At 34.1% G+C, this 23298-nt stretch overlaps 1 protein-coding gene and 1 long non-coding RNA gene across 2 annotated transcripts; both read left to right on the forward strand.

Moving 5' to 3' along the window:
* The first annotated feature begins 6006 nt into the window (after positions 1-6006).
* Positions 6007-10767, forward strand: LOC121981427 (glutamic acid-rich protein-like). Its single transcript, XM_042533941.1, has 4 exons — positions 6007-6074; positions 6591-6649; positions 9662-9749; positions 9817-10767. Exon 4 carries the CDS (start codon positions 9883-9885, stop codon positions 10564-10566), a length of 684 nt encoding a protein of 227 aa, XP_042389875.1. The 5' UTR covers positions 6007-6074; positions 6591-6649; positions 9662-9749; positions 9817-9882; the 3' UTR covers positions 10567-10767.
* A 5400-nt stretch (positions 10768-16167) lies between these two features.
* On the forward strand, positions 16168-18634 carry LOC121981428. Its single transcript, XR_006111812.1, has 3 exons — positions 16168-16322; positions 16451-16877; positions 18447-18634. It is a non-coding gene; the product is annotated as an uncharacterized LOC121981428 (long non-coding RNA).
* Positions 18635-23298: the final 4664 nt, after the last annotated feature.

The raw sequence follows: 23298 nt of genomic DNA on the forward strand, positions 1-23298 counted from the left end.
AATTTCGTTGGAAAAATTAAAAAATTTGCGTCAAAAAAATGTTCGTCACAGAATTTGAGATAAACATATAAATTTTTGCGACAAATATCTGGTTCCATCGCAAATTGGCAACAAATATATATTCGTCGCAATTATCGTCGCATATTTGGGACGAAATTCCGAGGTCGTCGCAAATTTCTATTTTTTTAAGTGAGACTTTAAAAATTTGGAAGATGACCCTAGATATTTCTGAATGACATGAAACAAGTTTCTATGGGTTCGTATCGTTCTCCTCATCTTACTAGTGGGCCCAAACAAAATTTTTAATCAATATTCAGACGTTTATAAATTTTCTAACCCGAACGAGTAATAAATATTAAAATCTTGATTCAAAAATTTATAAACGTCGGAATATTAGTTAAAAATTTTATTTGGGCCCACTAGTAAGATGGTGAGAATGATACGAAGCCATAGAAACTTGTTTCGTGTCATTCCGAGCACTGTAGGGTCATCTATCAATTTTTTAAAGTATCAAATAAAAAACAATGAAAAAGAAATTTTGGGACGAAATTTGGAATTCGTCCCTAAATTGGGACGAACCTCGAAGTTAGTCGCAAATTTGGGACGAATTACCAGTTCGTCGCAAAATTTAAAATTTTCAAATATCAAAATAAATGCGTTGAAAATACGGGAGATGGACCTACAGAGCTCCGAATCACATGAAACAAGTTCCTATGGGTTCGTATCGATCTCATGATCGCAACGATGCCCTCAAATATTTTTTTAAAAAAATTTAATCGTAATAATAAGTGGAGGTGTTCTTGATGCTTAAGAGTTAGTGAAAAAGAGTTAGTGTTTGAAAATGGTGAAGTGATTTTGGAATTAAAAAATTACTCACCTAAAAATATTGTGTGAAAAAAATATTTGTGGTCACCGTTGTGATCAGGAGATCGATACGAACTCATAGGAACTTGTTTCATGTGATTCGGAGCTCTGTAGGTCCATCTCCCGTATTTTGGATGTATTTTTTTTATTTATGAAAAATTACAAGTTTGCGACGAACCCGGGAATTCGTTCCTAATTAGGGACGAATTCCCGAGTTCGTCGCAAATTTCTATTTTTTTAAGTGACACTTTAAAAATTTGGAAGATGACCCTAGAGATCTCGGATTGACACGAAACAAGTTTCTATGAGTTCATATGGTTCTCCTCATCTTACTAGTTGGCCCAAACCAAATTTTTAACTAATATTCTGACGTTTATAAATTTTCTAACCCGAACGAGTAATTAATATTAAAATCTTGATTCAAAAATTTATATACGTCAGAATTCTAGTTGAAAATTTTGTTTGGAATGACTAGTAAGATGGTGTGAATGATACGAACGCATAGAAACTTGTTTCGTGTCATTCCGAGCTCTCTAGGGCCATCTATCAATTTTTTAAAGTATCAATTTAAAAAAAAATAAAAAAGAAATTTTGGGACGAAATTTGGAATTCGTCCCTAATTTGGGACGAATTCTCGAGTTCGTCGCAAATTTCTATTTTTTTAAGTAAGACTTTAAAAATTTGGAAGATGACCCTAGAAATTTCTGAATGACATGAAACAAGTTTCTATGGGTTCGTATCGTTCTCCTCATCTTACTAGTGGGCCCAAACAAAATTTTTAATCAATATTCAGACGTTTATAAATTTTCTAACCCGAACGAGTAATAAATATTAAAATCTTGATTCAAAAATTTATAAACGTCGGAATATTAGTTAAAAATTTTATTTGGGCCCACTAGTAAGATGGTGAGAATGATACGAAGCCATAGAAACTTGTTTCGTGTCATTCCGAGCACTGTAGGGTCATCTATCAATTTTTTAAAGTATCAAATAAAAAACAATGAAAAAGAAATTTTGGGACGAAATTTGGAATTCGTCCCTAAATTGGGACGAACCTCGAAGTTAGTCGCAAATTTGGGACGAATTACCAGTTCGTCGCAAAATTTAAAATTTTCAAATATCAAAATAAATGCGTTGAAAATACGGGAGATGGACCTACAGAGCTCCGAATCACATGAAACAAGTTCCTATGGGTTCGTATCGATCTCATGATCGCAACGATGCCCTCAAATATTTTTTTAAAAAAATTTAATCGTAATAATAAGTGGAGGTGTTCTTGATGCTTAAGAGTTAGTGAAAAAGAGTTAGTGTTTGAAAATGGTGAAGTGATTTTGGAATTAAAAAATTACTCACCTAAAAATATTGTGTGAAAAAAATATTTGTGGTCACCGTTGTGATCAGGAGATCGATACGAACTCATAGGAACTTGTTTCATGTGATTCGGAGCTCTGTAGGTCCATCTCCCGTATTTTGGATGTATTTTTTTTATTTATGAAAAATTACAAGTTTGCGACGAACCCGGGAATTCGTTCCTAATTAGGGACGAATTCCCGAGTTCGTCGCAAATTTCTATTTTTTTAAGTGACACTTTAAAAATTTGGAAGATGACCCTAGAGATCTCGGATTGACACGAAACAAGTTTCTATGAGTTCATATGGTTCTCCTCATCTTACTAGTTGGCCCAAACCAAATTTTTAACTAATATTCTGACGTTTATAAATTTTCTAACCCGAACGAGTAATTAATATTAAAATCTTGATTCAAAAATTTATATACGTCAGAATTCTAGTTGAAAATTTTGTTTGGAATGACTAGTAAGATGGTGTGAATGATACGAACGCATAGAAACTTGTTTCGTGTCATTCCGAGCTCTCTAGGGCCATCTATCAATTTTTTAAAGTATCAATTTAAAAAAAAATAAAAAAGAAATTTTGGGACGAAATTTGGAATTCGTCCCTAATTTGGGACGAATTCTCGAGTTCGTCGCAAATTTCTATTTTTTTAAGTAAGACTTTAAAAATTTGGAAGATGACCCTAGAAATATCGGAATGGCACGAAACAAGTTTCTATGGGTTCGTATCGTTCTCCTCATCTTACTAGTGGGCCCAAACAAAATTTTTAATCAATATTCAGACGTTAATAAATTTTCTAACCCGAACGAGTAATAAATATTAAAATCTTGATTCAAAAATTTATAAACGTCGGAATATTAGTTAAAAATTTTATTTGGGCCCACTAGTAAGATGGTGAGAATGATACGAAGCCATAGAAACTTGTTTCGTGTCATTCCGAGCACTGTAGGGTCATCTATCAATTTTTCAAAGTATCAAATAAAAAAACAATGAAAAATAAATTTTGGGACGAAATTTGGAATTCGTCCCTAAATTGGGACGAACCTCGAAGTTCGTCGCAAATTTGGGACGAATTACCAGTTCGTCGCAAAATTTAAAATTTTCAAATATCAAAATAAATGCGTTGAAAATACGGGAGATGGACCTACAGAGCTCCGAATCACATGAAACAAGTTCCTATGGGTTCGTATCGATCTCATGATCGCAACGATGCCCTCAAATATTTTTTTAAAAAAATTTAATCGTAATAATAAGTGGAGGTGTTCTTGATGCTTAAGAGTTAGTGAAAAAGAGTTAGTGTTTGAAAATGGTGAAGTGATTTTGGAATTAAAAAATTACTCACCTAAAAATATTGTGTGAAAAAAATATTTGTGGTCACCGTTGTGATCAGGAGATCGATACGAACCCATAGGAACTTGTTTCATGTGATTCGGAGCTCTGTAGGTCCATCTCCCGTATTTTGGATGTATTTTTTTTTATTTATGAAAAATTACAAGTTTGCGACGAACTCGGGAATTCGTCCCTAATTAGGGACGAATTCCCGAGTTCGTCGCAAATTTCTATTTTTTTAAGTGACACTTTAAAAATTTGGAAGATGACCCTAGAGATCTCGGATTGACACGAAACAAGTTTCTATGAGTTCATATGGTTCTCCTCATCTTACTAGTTGGCCCAAACCAAATTTTTAACTAATATTCTGACGTTTATAAATTTTCTAACCCGAACGAGTAATTAATATTAAAATCTTGATTCAAAAATTTATATACGTCAGAATTCTAGTTGAAAATTTTGTTTGGAACGACTAGTAAGATGGTGTGAATGATACGAACGCATAGAAACTTGTTTCGTGTCATTCCGAGCTCTCTAGGGCCATCTATCAATTTTTTAAAGTATCAATTTAAAAAAAAATAAAAAAAAAATTTTGGGACGAAATTTGGAATTCGTCCCTAATTTGGGACGAATTCCCGAGTTCGTCGTAAATTTCTATTTTTTTAAGTAAGACTTTAAAAATTTGGAAGATGACCCTAGAAATTTCGGAATGACACGAAACAAGTTTCTATGGGTTCGTATCGTTCTCCTCATCTTACTAGTGGGCCCAAACAAAATTTTTAATCAATATTCAGACGTTAATAAATTTTCTAACCCGAACGAGTAATAAATATTAAAATCTTGATTCAAAAATTTATAAACGTCGGAATATTAGTTAAAAATTTTATTTGGGCCCACTAGTAAGATGGTGAGAATGATACGAAGCCATAGAAACTTGTTTCGTGTCATTCCGAGCACTGTAGGGTCATCTATCAATTTTTCAAAGTATCAAATAAAAAAACAATGAAAAATAAATTTTGGGACGAAATTTGGAATTCGTCCCTAAATTGGGACGAACCTCGAAGTTCGTCGCAAATTTGGGACGAATTACCAGTTCGTCGCAAAATTTAAAATTTTCAAATATCAAAATAAATGCGTTGAAAATACGGGAGATGGACCTACAGAGCTCCGAATCACATGAAACAAGTTCCTATGGGTTCGTATCGATCTCATGATCGCAACGATGCCCTCAAATATTTTTTTAAAAAATTTTAATCGTAATAATAAGTGGAGGTGTTCTTGAAGCTTAAGAGTTAGTGAAAAAGAGTTAGTGTTTGAAAATGGTGAAGTGATTTTGGAATTAAAAAATTACTCACCTAAAAATATTGTGTGAAAAAAATATTTGTGGTCACCGTTGTGATCAGGATATCGATACGAACCCATAGGAACTTGTTTCATGTGATTCGGAGCTCTGTACGTCCATCTCCCGTATTTTGGATGTATTTTTTTTATTTATGAAAAATTACAAGTTTGGGACAAACTCGGGAATTCGTCCCTAATTAGGGACGAATTCCCGAGTTCGTCGCAAATTTCTATTTTTTTAAGTGACACTTTAAAAATTTGGAAGATGACCCTAGAGATCTCGGATTGACACGAAACAAGTTTCTATGAGTTCATATGGTTCTCCTCATCTTAATAGTTGGCCCAAACCAAATTTTTAACTAATATTCTGACGTTTATAAATTTTCTAACCCGAACGAGTAATTAATATTAAAATCTTGATTCAAAAATTTATATACGTCAGAATTCTAGTTGAAAATTTTGTTTGGAACGACTAGTAAGATGGTGTGAATGATACGAACGCATAGAAACTTGTTTCGTGTCATTCCGAGCTCTCTAGGGCCATCTATCAATTTTTTAAAGTATCAATTTAAAAAAAAAATAAAAAAGAAATTTTGGGACGAAATTTGGAATTCGTCCCTAATTTGGGACGAATTCCCGAGTTTGTCGCAAATTTCTATTTTTTTAAGTAAGACTTTAAAAATTTGGAAGATGTCCCTAGAGATTTCGGAATGACACGAAACAAGTTTCTATGGGTTCGTATCGTTCTCCTCATCTTACTAGTGGGCCCAAACAAAATTTTTAATCAATATTCAGACGTTTATAAATTTTCTAACCCGAACGAGTAATAAATATTAAAATCTTGATTCAAAAATTTATAAACGTCGGAATATTAGTTAAAAATTTTATTTGGGCCCACTAGTAAGATGGTGAGAATGATACGAACCCATAGAAACTTGTTTCGTGTCATTCCGAGCACTGTAGGGTCATCTATCAATTTTTTGAATTATCATTTAAAAACTAGAATGTTTGCGACGAATTATGAGGTCGTCCCTAATTTGGGACGAACTTGGCAACGAATTATATTTCGTCGCAGAAATCGCAATAATCCCGATCCCTACCGTGCCCTAATTCTTTTTCTTCTCTTCTCCATCTGCTCGTGCGGCGGCTGCGAACCTTCTGCCCTATTCCGGCCACGATCTCCAACAGGTAAAGTTCATTTCTCCCCCTCTTTTTTACCAAGCATACTAGAGCGTAAGGCGATGGTCGTTGCTTGGTCGCGCCGGCTTTTCTTGCACGGCACGCACGGATCTCCGGCCCCCTATAAGCTGCTGTCTGGCCTCGGTGGCCGCTGCCGGCCGAAGGGTCGTTGCCGACCACCTGGCGACGCTGGCTTGCCGGTTGCCGCCTCCCCTGTGATGCCTCGGGGGTTGCTATCGGTCTCCTTTTGCCGTCAGCAGCTGCTGCCGGGCCAGACAGCCACTGATGGCCACTGTCGCCCGCTTGGCGACATTGCCTTGCTGGATGTCGGCCCCCTGTGACGCCTAGGGGGCTGCTGCCGGTCTCGTGCTGCCATTGGCAGTCCCTGCTGGCTCCTAGTTGCTGCTACCGACCCCGGCTGTCGTTGCCGGCTCTTGTCGGCTGCTGCTTTCTGTGGGTGTCGGTGGCAATAATTGTTTTTGAATCTTATATACAATTGTAAAAATTTTATTGTTTCTTGTGTAGGTTTGTACACCGACGTGGTTTAATTTGGAGAGACGCTCATTGTTGTTCTCCTTTGTCAGGTATATGTATTTAGACTTGTTTATTAATAATGATAGTAATAATGATACTGTATTTACATATTGTACTATTTCTTGTTTTAATTTTGGTTGTTATATAGTATTTTCATATGTATGTTCACTTGCTACATATTTACCATTAGTTTGTTGTCTAGAAATTTTTATTAATGTAATTTATTGTAAACAGACAAAATGCAGAATGAAAGAAGTTGGATGTATAACAAGAATTTGCCTAACCGTCGGGGTTTAACTGATGAGTTTATCACGGGCTTAAGGCAATTTATGAATTTTGCATGTAGTCAAGTTGAGTATATGGATGGCAATAAGATAAGGTGTCCGTGTAGAAAGTGTCATAATGGTAAATTTTTACCCTCTGATAAAGTTGAAGAACATCTTTGTAGATTTGGATTTACCCCGAATTACTATAATTGGACATCTCATGGTGAGCCGTTCATATCTGATGAGGATTATGAACGAAATATACAAATCTCAGTTAGTGGTGATCAGAGTTATTATAATCAACTAAATCCATATCAGAGGATGATAATTGATGCAGCAGGTCAGAATTTCAATCCTGACATGCATGGTACAAGTTCTAGTTATCCTCCACCAGTTGAACAAATGTTTAATACTCATACATCACCATTGGAGGAGGTAGAAGTACCAGGTGTTGATGAAACCTATATTAAATTTCAAGAAGTGTTGAGTGCTGCTGATGAACCATTATGGGTTGGTTATGACACTCACACGAAATTATCTCTCACCGCAAGACTGTTGAATGTCAAGTCAGAGAGTAATTTGTCGGAAGATTATTTTAATAAGTTTGTTCAAACTATTAAAGAGGCATTGCCGCGTGATAATATATTGCCCAATGATTTTTATAGTATGAAAAAACTTATTAAAGAATTAGGTCTTCCGGTGGAAAGAATTGATGTATGCAGAGATGGTTGTATGCTATATTGGGGAGATAATACAGATGCAGATGTTTGTAAATTCTGTAATCAAGATCGGTACAAGAGCACTAGAAGGAATCAACAACGACGTAAATCATACAGTCAGATGTTTTATTTGCCTTTAACTCCTAGGTTACAAAGGCTTTATGCATCAAAGGCAACTGCTGAACACATGACTTGGCATGCAAATCATCAAACAGAAGAGGGGTTAATGTGTCATCCATCATATGCAGAGGCATGAAAAATTTTGATAGAACATATCCAGAATTTTCAAAGGAGATTCGAAACATTAGATTAGGTCTGTGTGTTGATGGTTTTGCTCCGTTTAGTAAATCAGGAAGAAATTATTCATGTTGGCCAGTTATCGTAACTCCGTATAATCTTCCACCTGGAATGTGCATGAAAACACCCTATATGTTTTTAACTTTGGTTGTCCCTGGACCGCAAAATCCAAAAAAGTTAATAGATATTTATATGCAACCACTGATTGCAGAACTGAAACAATTATGGGATGAAGGTTTTCCTACATATGATGTTCAAACTAATCAGATGTTTATAATGAAGGCTGTTCTTCTTTGGACCATAAATGACTTTCCGGCTTATGGTATGCTATCGGGTTGGAGTACCGCTGGGAGATTAGGATGCCCAATATGTATGGAGAGATCGAAGTCAATCCGATTGAAACATGGAAAAAAGCCGAGTTATTTTGATTGTCATAGACAATTTTTACCACCAAATCATATTTTCAGAAGAAATAAAGATGAATTCACTATGAATAAAATTGAAAGAACCCCTCCACCATTGAGATTAACTGGTGAACAGATTTGGTGGCGAGTAGTTAACTTTTCATCTGTTATTGAAGAGCCACATGGTACAACATATGAATATGGAAGTACACATAAATGGACTAAACGGAGTATATTTTGGGATTTGTCATATTGGTTTAGTCATTTGATTCATCACAATCTCGATGTAATGCATATTGAGAAGAATGTTTTTGATAATCTCACAAATACAGTGATGGATATTAATGGAAAAACCAAAGACAACTTGAATGCAAGAAAAGATATGCGACTCATTTGTAAAAGGCCCACTCTTGATGTCGATGAAAATAGTAGGGGACCAAAGCCAAAGGCAGTTTATACATTGAATAAGGATCAGAGACGTGTTGTGTGTGAATGGATTAAATCATTAAAATTTCCAGATGGGTATGTCTCTAATCTTGGAAGATGTGTCGATATGAAAGAATGCAAATTGATTGGTTTGAAAAGTCATGACTGTCATATAATCATGCAAAGACTCATTCCTATTGCCTTTAGGGAACTCTTACCAAATTTTGTATGGGGTGCTATTACAGAGTTAAGCATTTTTCTACATGATATATGCTCCACAGTTTTGAGACAATCACACATGGAGAAATTAGAAAGAGACATTCCAATCATTTTGTGTAACTTGGAAAGGATATTTCCACCTTCATTTTTTGATTCCATGGAACATCTTTTAATTCACTTGCTATATGAAGCCAAAGTTGGAGGACCTGTTCATTTTCGATGGATGTATCCTTTTGAAAGGTAAATTTTTTTTCTTCTATACTTCCATACTCTGAATGCATAAAAATTTACTAATTTAATTATAGATTAATATCTAATACAATTTATTTTTATCATCATCAGATTCTTATATCATTTGAAGAAAAAAATCAAAAATAAGGCACATGTTGAAGCATCTATTGTTAATGCATACATTGTTGAGGAAGTGACAACTTTTGCATCATATTATTTTGAGCCTCACATTCAGAGCAAAAGGCAAAGGCCAGGAAGAAATGATGAGGGCCCTATTGATCCGAATTTAAACTCATTCTCAATTTTTAACTACCTTGGTAGATCAAGTGGACCCTGTAAGCAGAGATATTTAACTGGTCAAGAATGGCGGGCAGCCCATACATATATTTTACTGAATTGTCCAGAAGTATCATCATTTTATGAGTTAGTATATATATATATATATATATTATATTTTTTATGTCATAATATTTAGAGTTATAATTTTTTTTTTATCGTAGGATTTTTGAAAACTTATATTCTGATTTATCGACACAACAGTTTGATCGCTTATGCCAAGAAGAATTTGCACCATGGTTCAAATCATATGTAAGTAGTCTATTTGAATTTAGTTTTAGCTTATGAATTTTGTAATAATTGTCGTATTTGAATTTAGGTTCTTGATAATCAAACTAACCTTCAGCAAGAATTTTTAATCCATCTGGCATGGGGTCCAAAAGCAATGGTACGCACTTGGCCAGCTTATTTCATAAATGGATATAATTTTCATACTGAAAATTATGGAATGGGAAAAACTACAATGAATAGTGGAGTTTATGTTAAGTCATCCAATGATGGAGATGCAAGCAATGATTTTTATGGTTTGCTGGATGAAATTTTAGAGATAGAATATCCTGGCCCAGAAATGCGAGTAATTCTATTCATGTGTCGTTGGTTTGACCCTATCAAAGGGATGAAGGTGCATCCACGATATAATTTGGTTGAAATAAATCATAAGAGATTGTACAAGAAATATGAACCATTTGTGTTGGCACAGCAAGCAATTCAAGTTTTCTATGCTTCATATCCTAGTCTGAAACGTGACAAAGTTGATTGGTGGGCCGTTTGTAAAACGAAAGCACGGAAAAAAATTGAGGAACGTTGGGAGGACATTGCTTATCAACAAGAGAAAGTTACAAATACATTTCATACTGAGGAATATATTATTCCAACGTTACGAGATCCCAGCGGAGTAGTCATAAACGTAGATGCAACTGAAATTGATATTGATGATGATGATGATGATGATGATGATAAGGAGGAGGAGGAGGAGGAGGAGGAGGAGGAGGAGGAGGATGACGACGACGACGACGATGATGATGACGACGAGGATGATAATGACAATGAGGACTTTGATTTTTTGTAATGGGTAAGTTTTGTTATCTTAATAAAATAAATTTTATGATATTTTATTTTCAGATATGATACTGATTTTTTAGGAGCAAATTTAGTTTTAATCTGCAAATTACAAAACTCATAGCTCAATTAGTTAATCTGTCTCAATTAGTATATAATTATTTTATTTTTTCATTTTTATATTTTATATGTTAATACTCTGTAGTTTTTTCTATAGGTGATTAGAACTTATATCTCATCGTCGTCTCAGGGGTTTGTGCACTCTCTTATTTTTAGGAATTATGGTGAGTTTTTTTTTTCAAATTAGTTATTAAGCATAATATTTGTATTTACTTTATCATATTTTTGAATTTTCAGAATATGTTTCGACGGGGTGGCCGTAGACGGAGCTCTCCAGTTACAGCACCTGCAAACACTGTTGCTACACCCCCAGTAGAGAATGCAGCACCGTCGCATACATCTATGCCAGTACCATCGCATACACCTATGTCAGCCCCATCGCATATATCTATGCCAGTACCTTCCTCTACAGGATCGCCTTCTCCTTCGGCAGTGCCTTCTCCTTCCACAGTACCTTCACCGATTGAGTTGCCAGTACCCTCTTTCGTTCCTTCTCGACACTCGGTTGCTGAGAGGCCAGACACTCGAGAGCCTATATCCCCTTGTGGAGATTCGTAAGTAGAATCAAACTATTTCATTTTTTAACTATTTTAATTGTTTAACAATTTTTTTGTAATTTATAATAGATTTGATAATTCGTCCGTGTTATTCACGAGATTAATAGAATCGTGAATAACCATTGGAGAGGAGACTCGATGAGTTATACAAGTACTCCAGCACCGACAAGAGAGCTATGGTGGAGTGAATTTAAGGTATATCTCAATCATTTTATATCTTAAATAAAAGTGAATATATAAATATTTATTTTTCTTCTATTGCAGCGATCATTCACTTGGGACATGATTGATGAGATGGAAATAAAGAGGATTTTCATGAAAAAATGTGGCGATCACATTCGTCATGTACTCAATCATGCAAAGTCAAGGGGGAAAAAACCACCATTCATCACCAAGGAAAATTGGATAAGGATTTCAAATTTTTGGGAAAGTGAGGAGTTTAAAAAAAGAAGTCACCAGAATAAAATAAATCAATCTTTTAATTCTGGAGAATTGTCTGCGACATATGCAGGAGGCTCTATCAATGTGGATGAGCATAGACATAGATTGGTAATTTTTTAACTCTCCTAATATTTTCTTAATCTATTTTACACTATTTAATTATTTCTAATTATCTTTTTTAGACCAAAGAATTGGGAAAGGAGCCTACTTTTGTAACGACCCAAATTTCCTCATTTTGAGCTCCAAAAATAATTCAAAAATATTTTGAAATGCTATAGAAAAATTCTAGAGATTTTTAGGAATTTATAGAGTATTTTTATGTAATTTTTGGAGGTCGTTTGGTATTTTTACAAAACGAAAGAAGTTTTGACAAAAATACATCCAAGTCGAGGTTTGAACCGGAAACCTCGGGTTAAGCAAAGATTCGTTTAACCAACAGACCAGCCGCAGGTTCCTTAATAAAATCCGAATCAAATAGTATTTAAGCTATAATTAAAACCGAAATATCTTAGGTTTAAAAAGGTTGCATAAAAATGACCGAGCCGAAGCTCGACCCGGCGACCTAGGGTTTTGGCAAAAACACAGATAACCAGCGGTGCCAGCGAGTTTTTGTTAATTAAGGAAAGAGATGAATATATTTAAGCAGTAGTTAGATAATAAGAACCCTAGAGATAAAAGAGAACTTAGGTTTATGTTCTCCCAACCCGAATTCCTCTTCTCTCATGCTCGCGACGGCGCACGACGGTCTTGGGCAGAAACGCAGCGAGGTTAGGATTTCTTCTCCGGCGCCGGCCAAGGGGTGTTTTCGCGAGATCCTCACATGTTCGTGGCCATCTTGTCAAGGGGAGCACGCGGACGCGAGGAAACGCCGGATTTGGAGCTCACCCGAAACCTAGAACCTCTCTTTCTCGGTTGTAAGTCCAAGAAAACGAAGGTGAGTTACTACTCACCTGCAGTAGGATAGCTCCGAGGTTTACCTTTTATTCCTTTCCTTGTTCCCGAAAGTTTTGAACAAACGAATTCAGAATTTCAGATTTCAAGTCGAGGTTGTTTTGCATCATGTCTCGTATTGCTGTGTTTTCGTGCTTTTGATTGGATTCTATGCTACTTAGTTTCATGCTTTGTGATACTGTAATGCAGTGAATTTTGTGTGTTTCAGTGCTAGCATGAGTATTTTGCCGTGGCTCGATTTTGTATCCCTGAACAGAATAGGTTGATTCAACTTCCATGCTAAGTTAACCTGTTGATTGGTGTTGATTTAGGAATGGTATTTGTTTAGTGTTCCAGTAGCAAACCCTTTACTGGTTGCGATGGTTTCCTTGCCGGGGTACTGAACAGGGAATTAGTAGAGGTTTCGGCTGGTTCTATTTGATACTTGCTGTTATGAATCTTAATGCAGATTTGTTTAGATTCGGAAGAAATGTTAAGTTGTTGCCATGAATTTCAAAGAAGAACATGAATGGTCTATTTAGTGTAAGGCTAAGTTGTAGCTCATCTTGGCACAAATGTAATGGATATGGATATACATCTAATTACTAGTTAATGCGAATATAAAAGCATAAGGGAAAGGTCCACATTGTTGGTGAATAAGCCGTAGGTTACCTTGGTTTTAGTTTAGTTCCTAAAGTGTGTAATTTAAATGTTCTGCAGATTTCTTTTGGTTAAACTCAAAAACAGATTTATGTTAAGCTTGATTTCCGTGCGATAATAGTTTCCTTTGTATATTGTAATGCACAGATTTATGAGGTATCCGATTTAAAATTAGTCAGGTAGCAATTGGTCTTAGGTGTAAAATATTCAGGCTTTGATATCTTGTTTCCTTGTTTAGTGATAATGCTAAGGTTGTTCAAGTATAGAGTGAGGAGGTTAAGACATGATCGAGTACAGTTTATATGTATTAAAATCTTCAGGTTTGAGTGACAGTGCCATAATTTCATCAAGATTATTTATGTCGAATAGAGATTTGTCTTCTTTAGCCAGTATTAGCTAGTTTTCTTTAAAGTTTATAGTGCATATTTGGTTAAGTTTACAAGTGCAGATTTTATAAGTTTAGTATGCAGTTTTCTGTTAATTTAATATGCAGAATTAAGCCTAAGTTGGTATTAGATTTTATAAAGCCATTATTATTGAACCTCTAAGGGCAGGTCTTATAGAAGTTAAAGCTTCAACAAGTTCAGTTCTTTTGGTGCTATAAGGTGGCATGTACAACCCGTAATCTAAGCACCTAGGATTAGTTTTTCCTTGCAAATCAGTGAGCTTGAATGGTCTAATTTAATGTATGCAAATCTTTGATTTCCTTGTTATTGAACAACATGTATAGTTAGATGCAATCCCTTATGTTCACAGCAAGTCTTAACGAATTGAACTTGTTTTATGCAACTTTAGCATCTATATGTACATATAGTATTCTACTTAATCCTTTTAAGGATTTATGAGAAGTTATAAGTAAAGTAAAGACCAAGGTCTGAAGAAGAAAAAGATAAATATTTTAAAGTATAAGAAGTATAAGTTTTATAGAGTTTCAAGTTCTAACCAGTTAGACCCTTTTGTTATCAATTGTTGTAATAAATTTAATAGGTGAGAAGTATGTGATTGATTTAGATATGCAAGTAGTAACTTCAGAGTAGAAGTTTAGCTTAGAAGATGAGAAAAGAGATAAGGATTCAAAGTTGGTAAACATGTTTTTGTAAGTTTAAAGAATCCAGAAAGTTTAAAGTCTGAAAAGAGAAGATTTTCAAATGTTTTACTCTAAGGTTCAGATGACAATTGTGAAAGTCTTATAGTTGCTAGGGAAGATTATAAGGAATCAAGGTAGTTTTATAACAATTTAGTACAATTAAAGGATGATTTATCACGCATGGTAGGAATTAAGGTTTCAGAAGAGAAGACTGCAAGATGTACCCCATTTCTAATGGAATATAACTCCATTTGGGAATTAGCTGCAAGATTTAGAAATCCTCACGTTGAAGTGAAGTTCTTGTGTGAAGCAAAAGGATTTAAGTTCTTATATGCCTTGTTAACTGAAATAGCAATGAACTGTTATAAAATTGGTTTTCGGGTTTTAGTAGTTAGCTGTGATTTAGAGAAGTATACAGATTTGATGTTTAGATATGCTACTTTCATTCAAGTATGCAGATTTTAGATAAGCTTAGAATGCAGATTTTTATTAAGCTTATATGCAGATTTTTGTTAAGCTAGAATGCAGATTTCTGTTAAGCATTAGTGAAGATTTTTGATAAGTATTGTATGTGCAGATTTCTTTTGTATTCTATGCATGATTATGTGTTACATAGTTAGTTTCATTCATAGATGCATACGAAGGATACCCTAATAGTATTTTGGGTTTAAGAAAAGTATAAGAAAGATAAAGAAAATAAAGTAAAAGGCCAAGGCCTTAAGTAGATCCCAAAGTCAAGACTTTAGGGATTTTTGGCACACAAGGTGCCTATTAAAATGCCAAGGCATTTAAAGAAGAAGTAATTAAGATAATAAGTATTTTACTTTTAAGAAGAGGCTAGTACCCGACTTCCAAGGTTGTCGTTAAACAAATCCAGGTGTCCAATTCCAAGGTCTTGGCCCTGGTAGACCAAGGTCTGCTCTTTTAGGATTGGTGGCTCGCTACCCCAACCTATTAGGGAACGCGCATAAGATGGTATTAAGCCTGGGCCCAAGAGAAGTTGATTATTATTTTCAAGTATTAAAGTATAAATTTTAAACAAGTGAAATAAAAGAATAAGATTAGAGTAAATGAAGTAGGTTTCACTTTGTTTTAAAGATCAGCAAGTTTAGCTTTCTTTTATGCTAGCAGCTTTTACATGTTTAGTTTCTTACATGTTATTTATTTGCTAGTTGATGAGCATGTTTTGCTTTATATGTTAGCATTCCAGTTAGTTTGCTTCCTTTATTAGTTTATGAGCATGAGTAGTTATACATGTTATCTTCTCTGTTAGTTGATTTCTTTGCTATTTATGAGCATGAGTAGTTTTACATATTAGCATTTAGTTTTAGCATGTTTTTATTTGTATACATGCATATCGAGTTTTTGTGAGTTAGATAGCGCTCACTAAGCTTTATGCTTATAGACTGCACTTTCTCCTACTGCAGATAAAGAGAAAGGAAAGCTAATATGAAGGAAGGCGACAAGGAGATGCAAGAGGGGTGTGTGATGTCTGCACTATGGAAGTCCTAGGGATCCTTGCGAATAAAATAAATTATGATTTGTTCTTTGAGTTAATTAAGTCTTTATGTGTTAAGGAAATTTGATAACTGTTTATAAGGACACTTGATACTGTGTTTGCTATTCAGTTGTGAGTATGGATTAGTTTTCCTTTATTGTTGCTGAGTTAGAATTATTATACTGCGTGGTTGATTGTTATGTGTTCCAGCCGCTTGTGGCTGAGTATATATACTGCATGTATTGTTGAATATGGTCACCGGTACAGGGGAGACTCTGTCGAAATTTTTCGGTAGGGTTTCCATGTGGTTTTTAATCACACCGGTTAAGTAGAGTTAGTAGTTAAGTAACGGTCATCCTTAGAGAGTAGTAGTAGTAAGAAGGGTGGTCGTTACAACTTTTATAGATACTTTCACTCGCACATTTCAGAAAAAAGATAAGACTTGGAGCGGGGACAGAGCTAAAGCAATTAAGGTTTGAATAAACTTTGGATCTTAATTTATAACTTAGAATCTATTATTAATGTATCTACTCTAACTTTATACTTTTGCATTCCTAAAATTTTATTATTGTAAATTTGTTTTATTTTTTTTATAATACAGGAAAAATATGTTGAGTTAGAGGTAGCACAGAGATGTTCAGCTTCTGCTAGTTCTGATATTGAGGGGTCTGAGCCGTCTGTTGGTAGTGATTTCAATTTATGGCTACAGGCGAGTGGGGGCCCAAAAAGGGGAGGAAAGATATTCGGAATGGGTTCATTGAGCAGAACCCATAGAGTTGGTCGTATATCTTCTTCCTCCTCCTCACATACCCAGCAGATGCATAACTTGACTGAAGAGGTTTCCCAGTTGAAGGGCATTATAAAGAACAGGGATGAAGAAATGAGAGAAATGCGCCGACAACAAGATTTTATTATGCGACATCTTCAGTTAAGTTCTGTTCCAAGTCATATTCCTTCCGGTGACGGTGATGATGGTGATGATGGTGATGATGATAATGGCGGTGGTGGTGATTCTTGATAAATTTATGGTAAATTTTATGTTTGAATTTTTTTCATGTCATGTTATAGTTGATTCTATATTTTCATTTTACCTTGATACATTGCATTTTATGTCATGTTTGCTATCTATATAAGATAACGCTGCCAAACAAATTCTACTACATTATTATTAATTTAGCTTTGTATCTTCATGTCCTTGCTCTTTTGATTATTTTTTAGAACACCTTATACTGTGATGTGTTATAATAATTCCATGTTGCCTTTGTATAATTTTGATGTTTGAGTTACAATTATGTCATCTTTTTGATGCAGTGACTAGTTTAATTTGGTGATCATTCTTTTGAACCTTTCATAGAGTAACTATCTCTAATATTGATTTGAGTTCTTTTGTCAATTATTTTACCCGCGTTTATATTTTTGTTATTATTTTTATTGGGACTGGAAATCTTGTTCTAGAATAATCACATTAGTATATATGTAATATATATACTAATGTGAGTACTGATGTGCTCTTTTTAAGAGTACTTATATACACATTTAACTATACAAAATTAACCACACAAGTAGTAAAAGGATTGATTATCAATGTACTTATTTCATTATCAATTTCCTTATTTGAAGCTCCTTGAATGCCCTTGTTTGTCGCTGACAATGATTTCATTGAAGCATAAATAACTTAAAGAGGTTTAGGAGAAATTTGACTAAATAACTTATTTCATTATCAAATAGAACTTTTACTATACACTCAAAATTATAGGTCTACCTAATTTTATTTCATTGCAAAATGATTCAATTATGAACCTTCGCGTATAGCAGTATGTTGGCAAAACAGAATGTTATTGTAGCTTGTTTGAAGATATGGATGCTGGTGATTAAACAAAATTGTTATATATATATATTTGAAGAAATTTAAGTAGATTGATGAATTTTAAATTAAAAGGTAGGATATGCAATTAGAGATTAAGATGCTAGCATGTGGATTGAAACCTTAAGCCAACAGTCCTATTAAAATTTATTGAATTTCTCCTTAGGTATATAATTTGAGTCTCTATGATAGTTACTTGCTCAAATGAGGCTCCAAGATCCTATTTTTTTGTCAAACTGTAGGATCCTCACATTCTTGAAACAAGATATTTAATTTAGAAAACACGGAAATATAGTCCAATTTACAAGAATACTATTATGATTGCATATTAGCAAGTTGATTGGTAATCATCAAGGTATATAGCAATGGGAATAATCACTGATCTGGTGATATTAAATCACATAAAAATTGTTCCAATGGAATTAGTTGTATATATGAATATGATGTGTTTAGTTTTGGGATAATTTGTTGAACTTGTTGTTTGAATTTTGGTTATTTGTATATATGAACATGAGGCTTGACCAAAGGATATGAATTGCAAACAACTTTAATTTCACATTGATACTTTACATTTTATATCATGATGTATTGGATACTTTGCATGCTATGACAAACAATCTTAGTAACAAATTTCATTCATGTATGTAAATGTTAGATACAAATATCATTAATATGTTTGATACATTTTTTTAATTATAAATGTTACTTATTGTTTGTTTGTAATTTGACGCAGGAAAAGAAGCACGGAAGGTGACCGAAGCTCCTGAGACATGATGATATGTATTTTATTTTCTTTTGGATGTCTTGTTACATTTGTTGCTTGGATTATTATAGAACTTTCATGTTTGATATTATGAGTTGTTGAACTTGTTTGGATTTTGGTTAGTTGTATATATGAATATGATGTGTTTAGTTTTGGGATGATTTGTTTGGATAAAGATATATGGATTATGGATGTGTTGGATATGATGTGTTTAGTTTTGAGATGATTTTTTTGGATGTCGTATATGGATGTATTGGATATAATTTGTTAAAGATGTTGTAATTGTAATATGTAAACAGAAATACAGAAAAATCAAAACTCTGGATTTTTTTTTTGGGTCAAATTTTGCGACAAATATATCTTTGTCGCAAATTTATCGTAAAATTCGTCCCAAATTTCGTCGCAGATTTGGGACAAAAATTAGTTTTTTGTCGCAAAAGAAACAACTTTTGCGATGAATCAAGATTTGTCCCAGAATTCGTCGCAGATTTGGGACAAAATTAAGTTTTTTGTCGCAAATTAGGAACAACTTTTGGGACGAATTCAGATTCGTCCCAAAATGCGTCGCAAATCGCTTTTTTTTTCTCTGCTGAATGTGTTTTGGCGTCCCAAATTTGGGACGAATCCAGATTCGTCCCAAATTTGGGACGAATCTGAATTCATCCCAAATTTGCGACGAATCTGAATTCGTCCCAAATTTGGGACGAAAATATGTTTTTGTCACAAATTTCCGATGAAAATAGATTTTTTTTTCCTCTAGTTATTTGTAGTTAGGCAATGTTTTTTGCGACGAAAATTTTTCGTTGCAAATTTGGGACAAAAGTATATGTTTGTCGCAGATATGATATTATGAAATTTGCAACGAATAGATGTTCGTTGCAGATTTGCAACGAATTTTACGACGAAAATTTAAATTTGTCGCAAAAATTTCCAACGAAAATCATGTCTTTGTTGCTAACATTTTGCAACACCATTTTTGGGACGAATATATTTTCGTCCCAAAATTCATCGCAAAAAAATTTGCGACGAATTTTTTTATCAAATTCGTCCCAAATTTTGTCCCTAAATTGCAATTTTTTTGTAATGCAACCCCCTAGAACTATAAGAATCAACCCTAACCATCCAACTGATCAAATAATTGGTGATCCAGACCTAAGGATTCATACCAGATCATCCTTTAGGAACCTAAGTCAAATTTCCCTGATTTCAAAAATTGAACCCAAAACTGTAGCTGAATCCCTACTTGATCCAAATTGGATCATCGCTATGCAAGAGGAACTAGCTCAATTTGAGCGTAATGAAGTTTGGGATCTAGTACCACCACCTAAAGATAAGAAAATAATAGAAACAAAATGGGTATTCAGAAACAAATTAAGTGAAACTAGGGAAATTACTAGGAAAAAGGTCAGGCTAGTTGCCAAAGGGTTCAGTCAAGTTGAAGGACTTGACTACGATGAAACCTATGCCCCAGTAGCCAGATTAGAATCCATGTAATGACCAAAATTTCCTCAATTAGAGTCCTAAAAGTAATTTTAAAATATTTTAAAATGCTATATAAATATTCTAGGGATTTTTAGAGTATTTTTATGTAATTTTTGGAGGTCGTTTGATATTTTTACTAAACGAAGGAAGTTTCGACAAAAAAATGTCCAAGCCGAGAATTGAACCCACGACCTTTGGCTCGGTCAAAACCCAACTGAGCAGGTGGGCAAACGGATTTTTCTGTTTAGAAAAGACAGCAAATTTATTTAAGATAGTTAACAGAATATTGGATTATAAAAGGGATAAGTTGATGTTGGATTTGTCTGTTTAGAAAAGGTAGCGAATTTATTTAAGATAGTTAACAGAATATTATAAAAGGGATAAGTTGATGTTGGTTTTGTCTGTTTAGAAAAGATAGCGAATTTATTTAAGGAGTTAACAAAAATATTAAGTTATAAAAAGGGATAAGTTGATGCTCTATTTTCCCGTGACTTAAACCATTCTCTCCTTCTCTTCTGCGTACGATGGCGGAGCCCGGGCAGAAAACGAAAGGGAGTTAGGGCATCGTCTCTGGCGGTCGGCCAAGGTCCTAGAAGCCCTTTTTGTTCGGTTGTGAGTCCAAGAATCAAGGTAAGTGCTTCTCACCTGTAGTAGGAGTAGTTTCGGACCTTTGTTCTTCTTGAATTCGAATCATGATGAGCGCTTATAGTGCAGATTTTTAATTAAGCTCATATGTAGATTTTTATGTAAGCTTATAGTGCAGATTTTAATTAAAATTATAGAGCATATTTTAATTAAGCTTATAGTGCAGATTTTAATTAAGTCTATAGTGCAGATTTTAATTAAGCTCATAGTGCAGATTTTTATTTAGGCTTTTAGTGCAGATTTTAATTAAGCCTATAGTGCAGATTTTAATTAAGCTCATAGTGCAGATTTTTATTTAGGCTTTTAGTGCAGATTTTAATTAAGCCTATAGTGCAGATTTTAATTAAGCTTATAGTGCAGATTTTTATTTAAGCTTATAGTGCAGATTTTAATTAAGCTTATAGTGCAGATTTTAATTAAGCTTATAAGTGCAGATTTTTATGTAAGCTTATAATGCAGATTTTAATTAAGCATTGCAGTGTAGATTTTTTATTAAGCATTTCAATTACAAATTTTGAGTTCCCTATCAGTATTTTGAGTTTAAGAAAAGTATAAGAAAGATAAAGAAAAGAAAGAAAAAGGCCAAGTCCTTAAGTAGATCCCAAAGTCAAGACTTTAGAGAATTTGGCACACAAGGTACTAAAAAAAATGTCGAGACATTATATATTAGAAATATTAAAAGATAACAAGTATTTTACTTTCATCAGTGGCACTGTGCTGGACTCTCAGTTGTCCTTGGGTTGGGCTCCCATAGTCGTCCCTAGGTTTAGATAACCTAGTAGTAACGGCTCAGCCGACGGTCGACGGTCGACGACCATAGGGTCGCCAAATGGGTCGCCAAATGGGCGCCTAATGGGTCGGGTCGTTACAAAAGTAAAAGCACAGTTGCCGGGCCCAAGAGAAGTTGATTATTATTTTGAAGTATTTTAAGTATAGGTTTTTGAACAAGAAAAACGAGTTTTACATAAACATAAAGTATCAAAGATTAAGTTAGAACAAATGAAATAAAGTTTCATATAGTTCTAAAAATCAGTAAGTTTAGTTCTTTATTCTACCATGTTTATCTAGTGGATGAGTAGTTTTCATGTTTACCTATTAGATGAGTAGCATGATTAGCTATTAGAATTACATGAGTAGATTCCTTAGCTTTTCTTTGCTATTAGTTTGACATGAGCATTTATGTTTATGCTTTATTTCTTTTTAGAGCATATAGTTTCTAGTTCTTTTCGTATACATGCACATTCGTGATTTTGTGAGTTAGATAGCGCTTACTAAGCAATTTTGCTTATAGTTGCATTTTCCTCTTACTGCAGATAAAGGAAAGGAAAAGTTATAGCAAAGGAAGGCGACAAGGAGGTGTGGATGGATGTGTGATGCCTGGACTATAGAAGCCTTGGGACCTAGCATAAGGATTTATTAAGATTGTCATTTATTAAGAATGTATTAGATGAGTCATTTAGTTTTCCGCTGCTAGTTAATTGCATTTTTAGAGAGTTTATGTATAGATCTTTACATGTGAACAACTCTAATTAAGTAAAGTTAGTAGTCCAGTAGCGCTCCGCCCTCAGAAGTCCAGTAGTGAGAAGGGTGGGGTGTTACAATCCATTAGAATGTTACTAAGTTATGCAGCCCATAAAGGATTCAAACTATATCAAATGGATGTTAAGTCAGCTTTTCTCAATGGACTGATAAAAGATGAAGTTTATGTAGGTCAAGCCTCCTGGGTTTGAAGATCTAGAACACCCTGATTATGTCTTTAAGTTAAAGAAAGCATTATATGGACTTAAACAAGCACCCAGAGCATGGTATGAAAGGCTAACATCTTACTTAACATCCAAAGGATTCAACCAAGGTCAAATTGACCCAACCTTGTTTGTTAAATTACTAAATAACGACATATTTATAGCACAAATATATGTAGATGATATAATCTTTGGTTCAACTAACTCAGATTTTTTAAAAGAATTTATTAACCTAATGGAACAACAATTTGAAATGAGTTTAGTAGGAAAATTGACCTATTTCCTAGGATTACAAATCAAACAAACAAATGAAGGAAATTACATTTATTAACATAAATATAATAAAGAATTACTTAAAAAAATTCAGAATGGAAAATACAAAAGAAATAAGAACACCCATGGCAGTAAACACAATCTTAGACAATGACCCAAATGGAAAACCAGTGGATCTAAAGTATTATAGAAGTGCAATAGGTAGTCTACTTTACTTAACCGCAATCCGACCTGATATCTTATTTGTAGTCAGTATGTGTGCTAGATACCAAACCTGTGTTAAAGAATCTCATTTGACTCAAGTCAAAAGAATTTTTAGATATCTTAAGAGAACAACAAATGTAGGAATTTGGTATCCTAGAACCAATAACTTTGAATTAATAGGATATTCTGACTCAGATTATGCTGGATGCAAATTAGACCGCAAAAGTACAAGTGGTGGATGCCAACTACTAGGCCCATCACTTGTCAGCTGGTTTAGTAGAAAGCAACACTGTGTTGTACTATCTACAACTGAGTCAGAATACATAGCCATAGGAGAATGTGTAGCCCAATTATTATGGATGATGCATACCTTAAAAGATTTCAACTTAAAAATCACAAATGTAAAAGTTTTAATTGACAATATTAGCTTAATCAATTTAACAAAAAATCCAGTGCATCACTCAAGAACCAAACAC

The sequence above is a fragment of the Zingiber officinale genome, chromosome 5A, assembly GCF_018446385.1.
Source record: "Zingiber officinale cultivar Zhangliang chromosome 5A, Zo_v1.1, whole genome shotgun sequence".
NCBI classification, from domain to species: Eukaryota; Viridiplantae; Streptophyta; class Magnoliopsida; order Zingiberales; family Zingiberaceae; genus Zingiber; species Zingiber officinale.

Bases quoted from the DNA above. Each gene is read 5' to 3' on its own strand.
- LOC121981427 (XM_042533941.1), top strand. From the start codon at position 9,883: ATGGTACGCACTTGGCCAGCTTATTTCATAAATGGATATAATTTTCAT.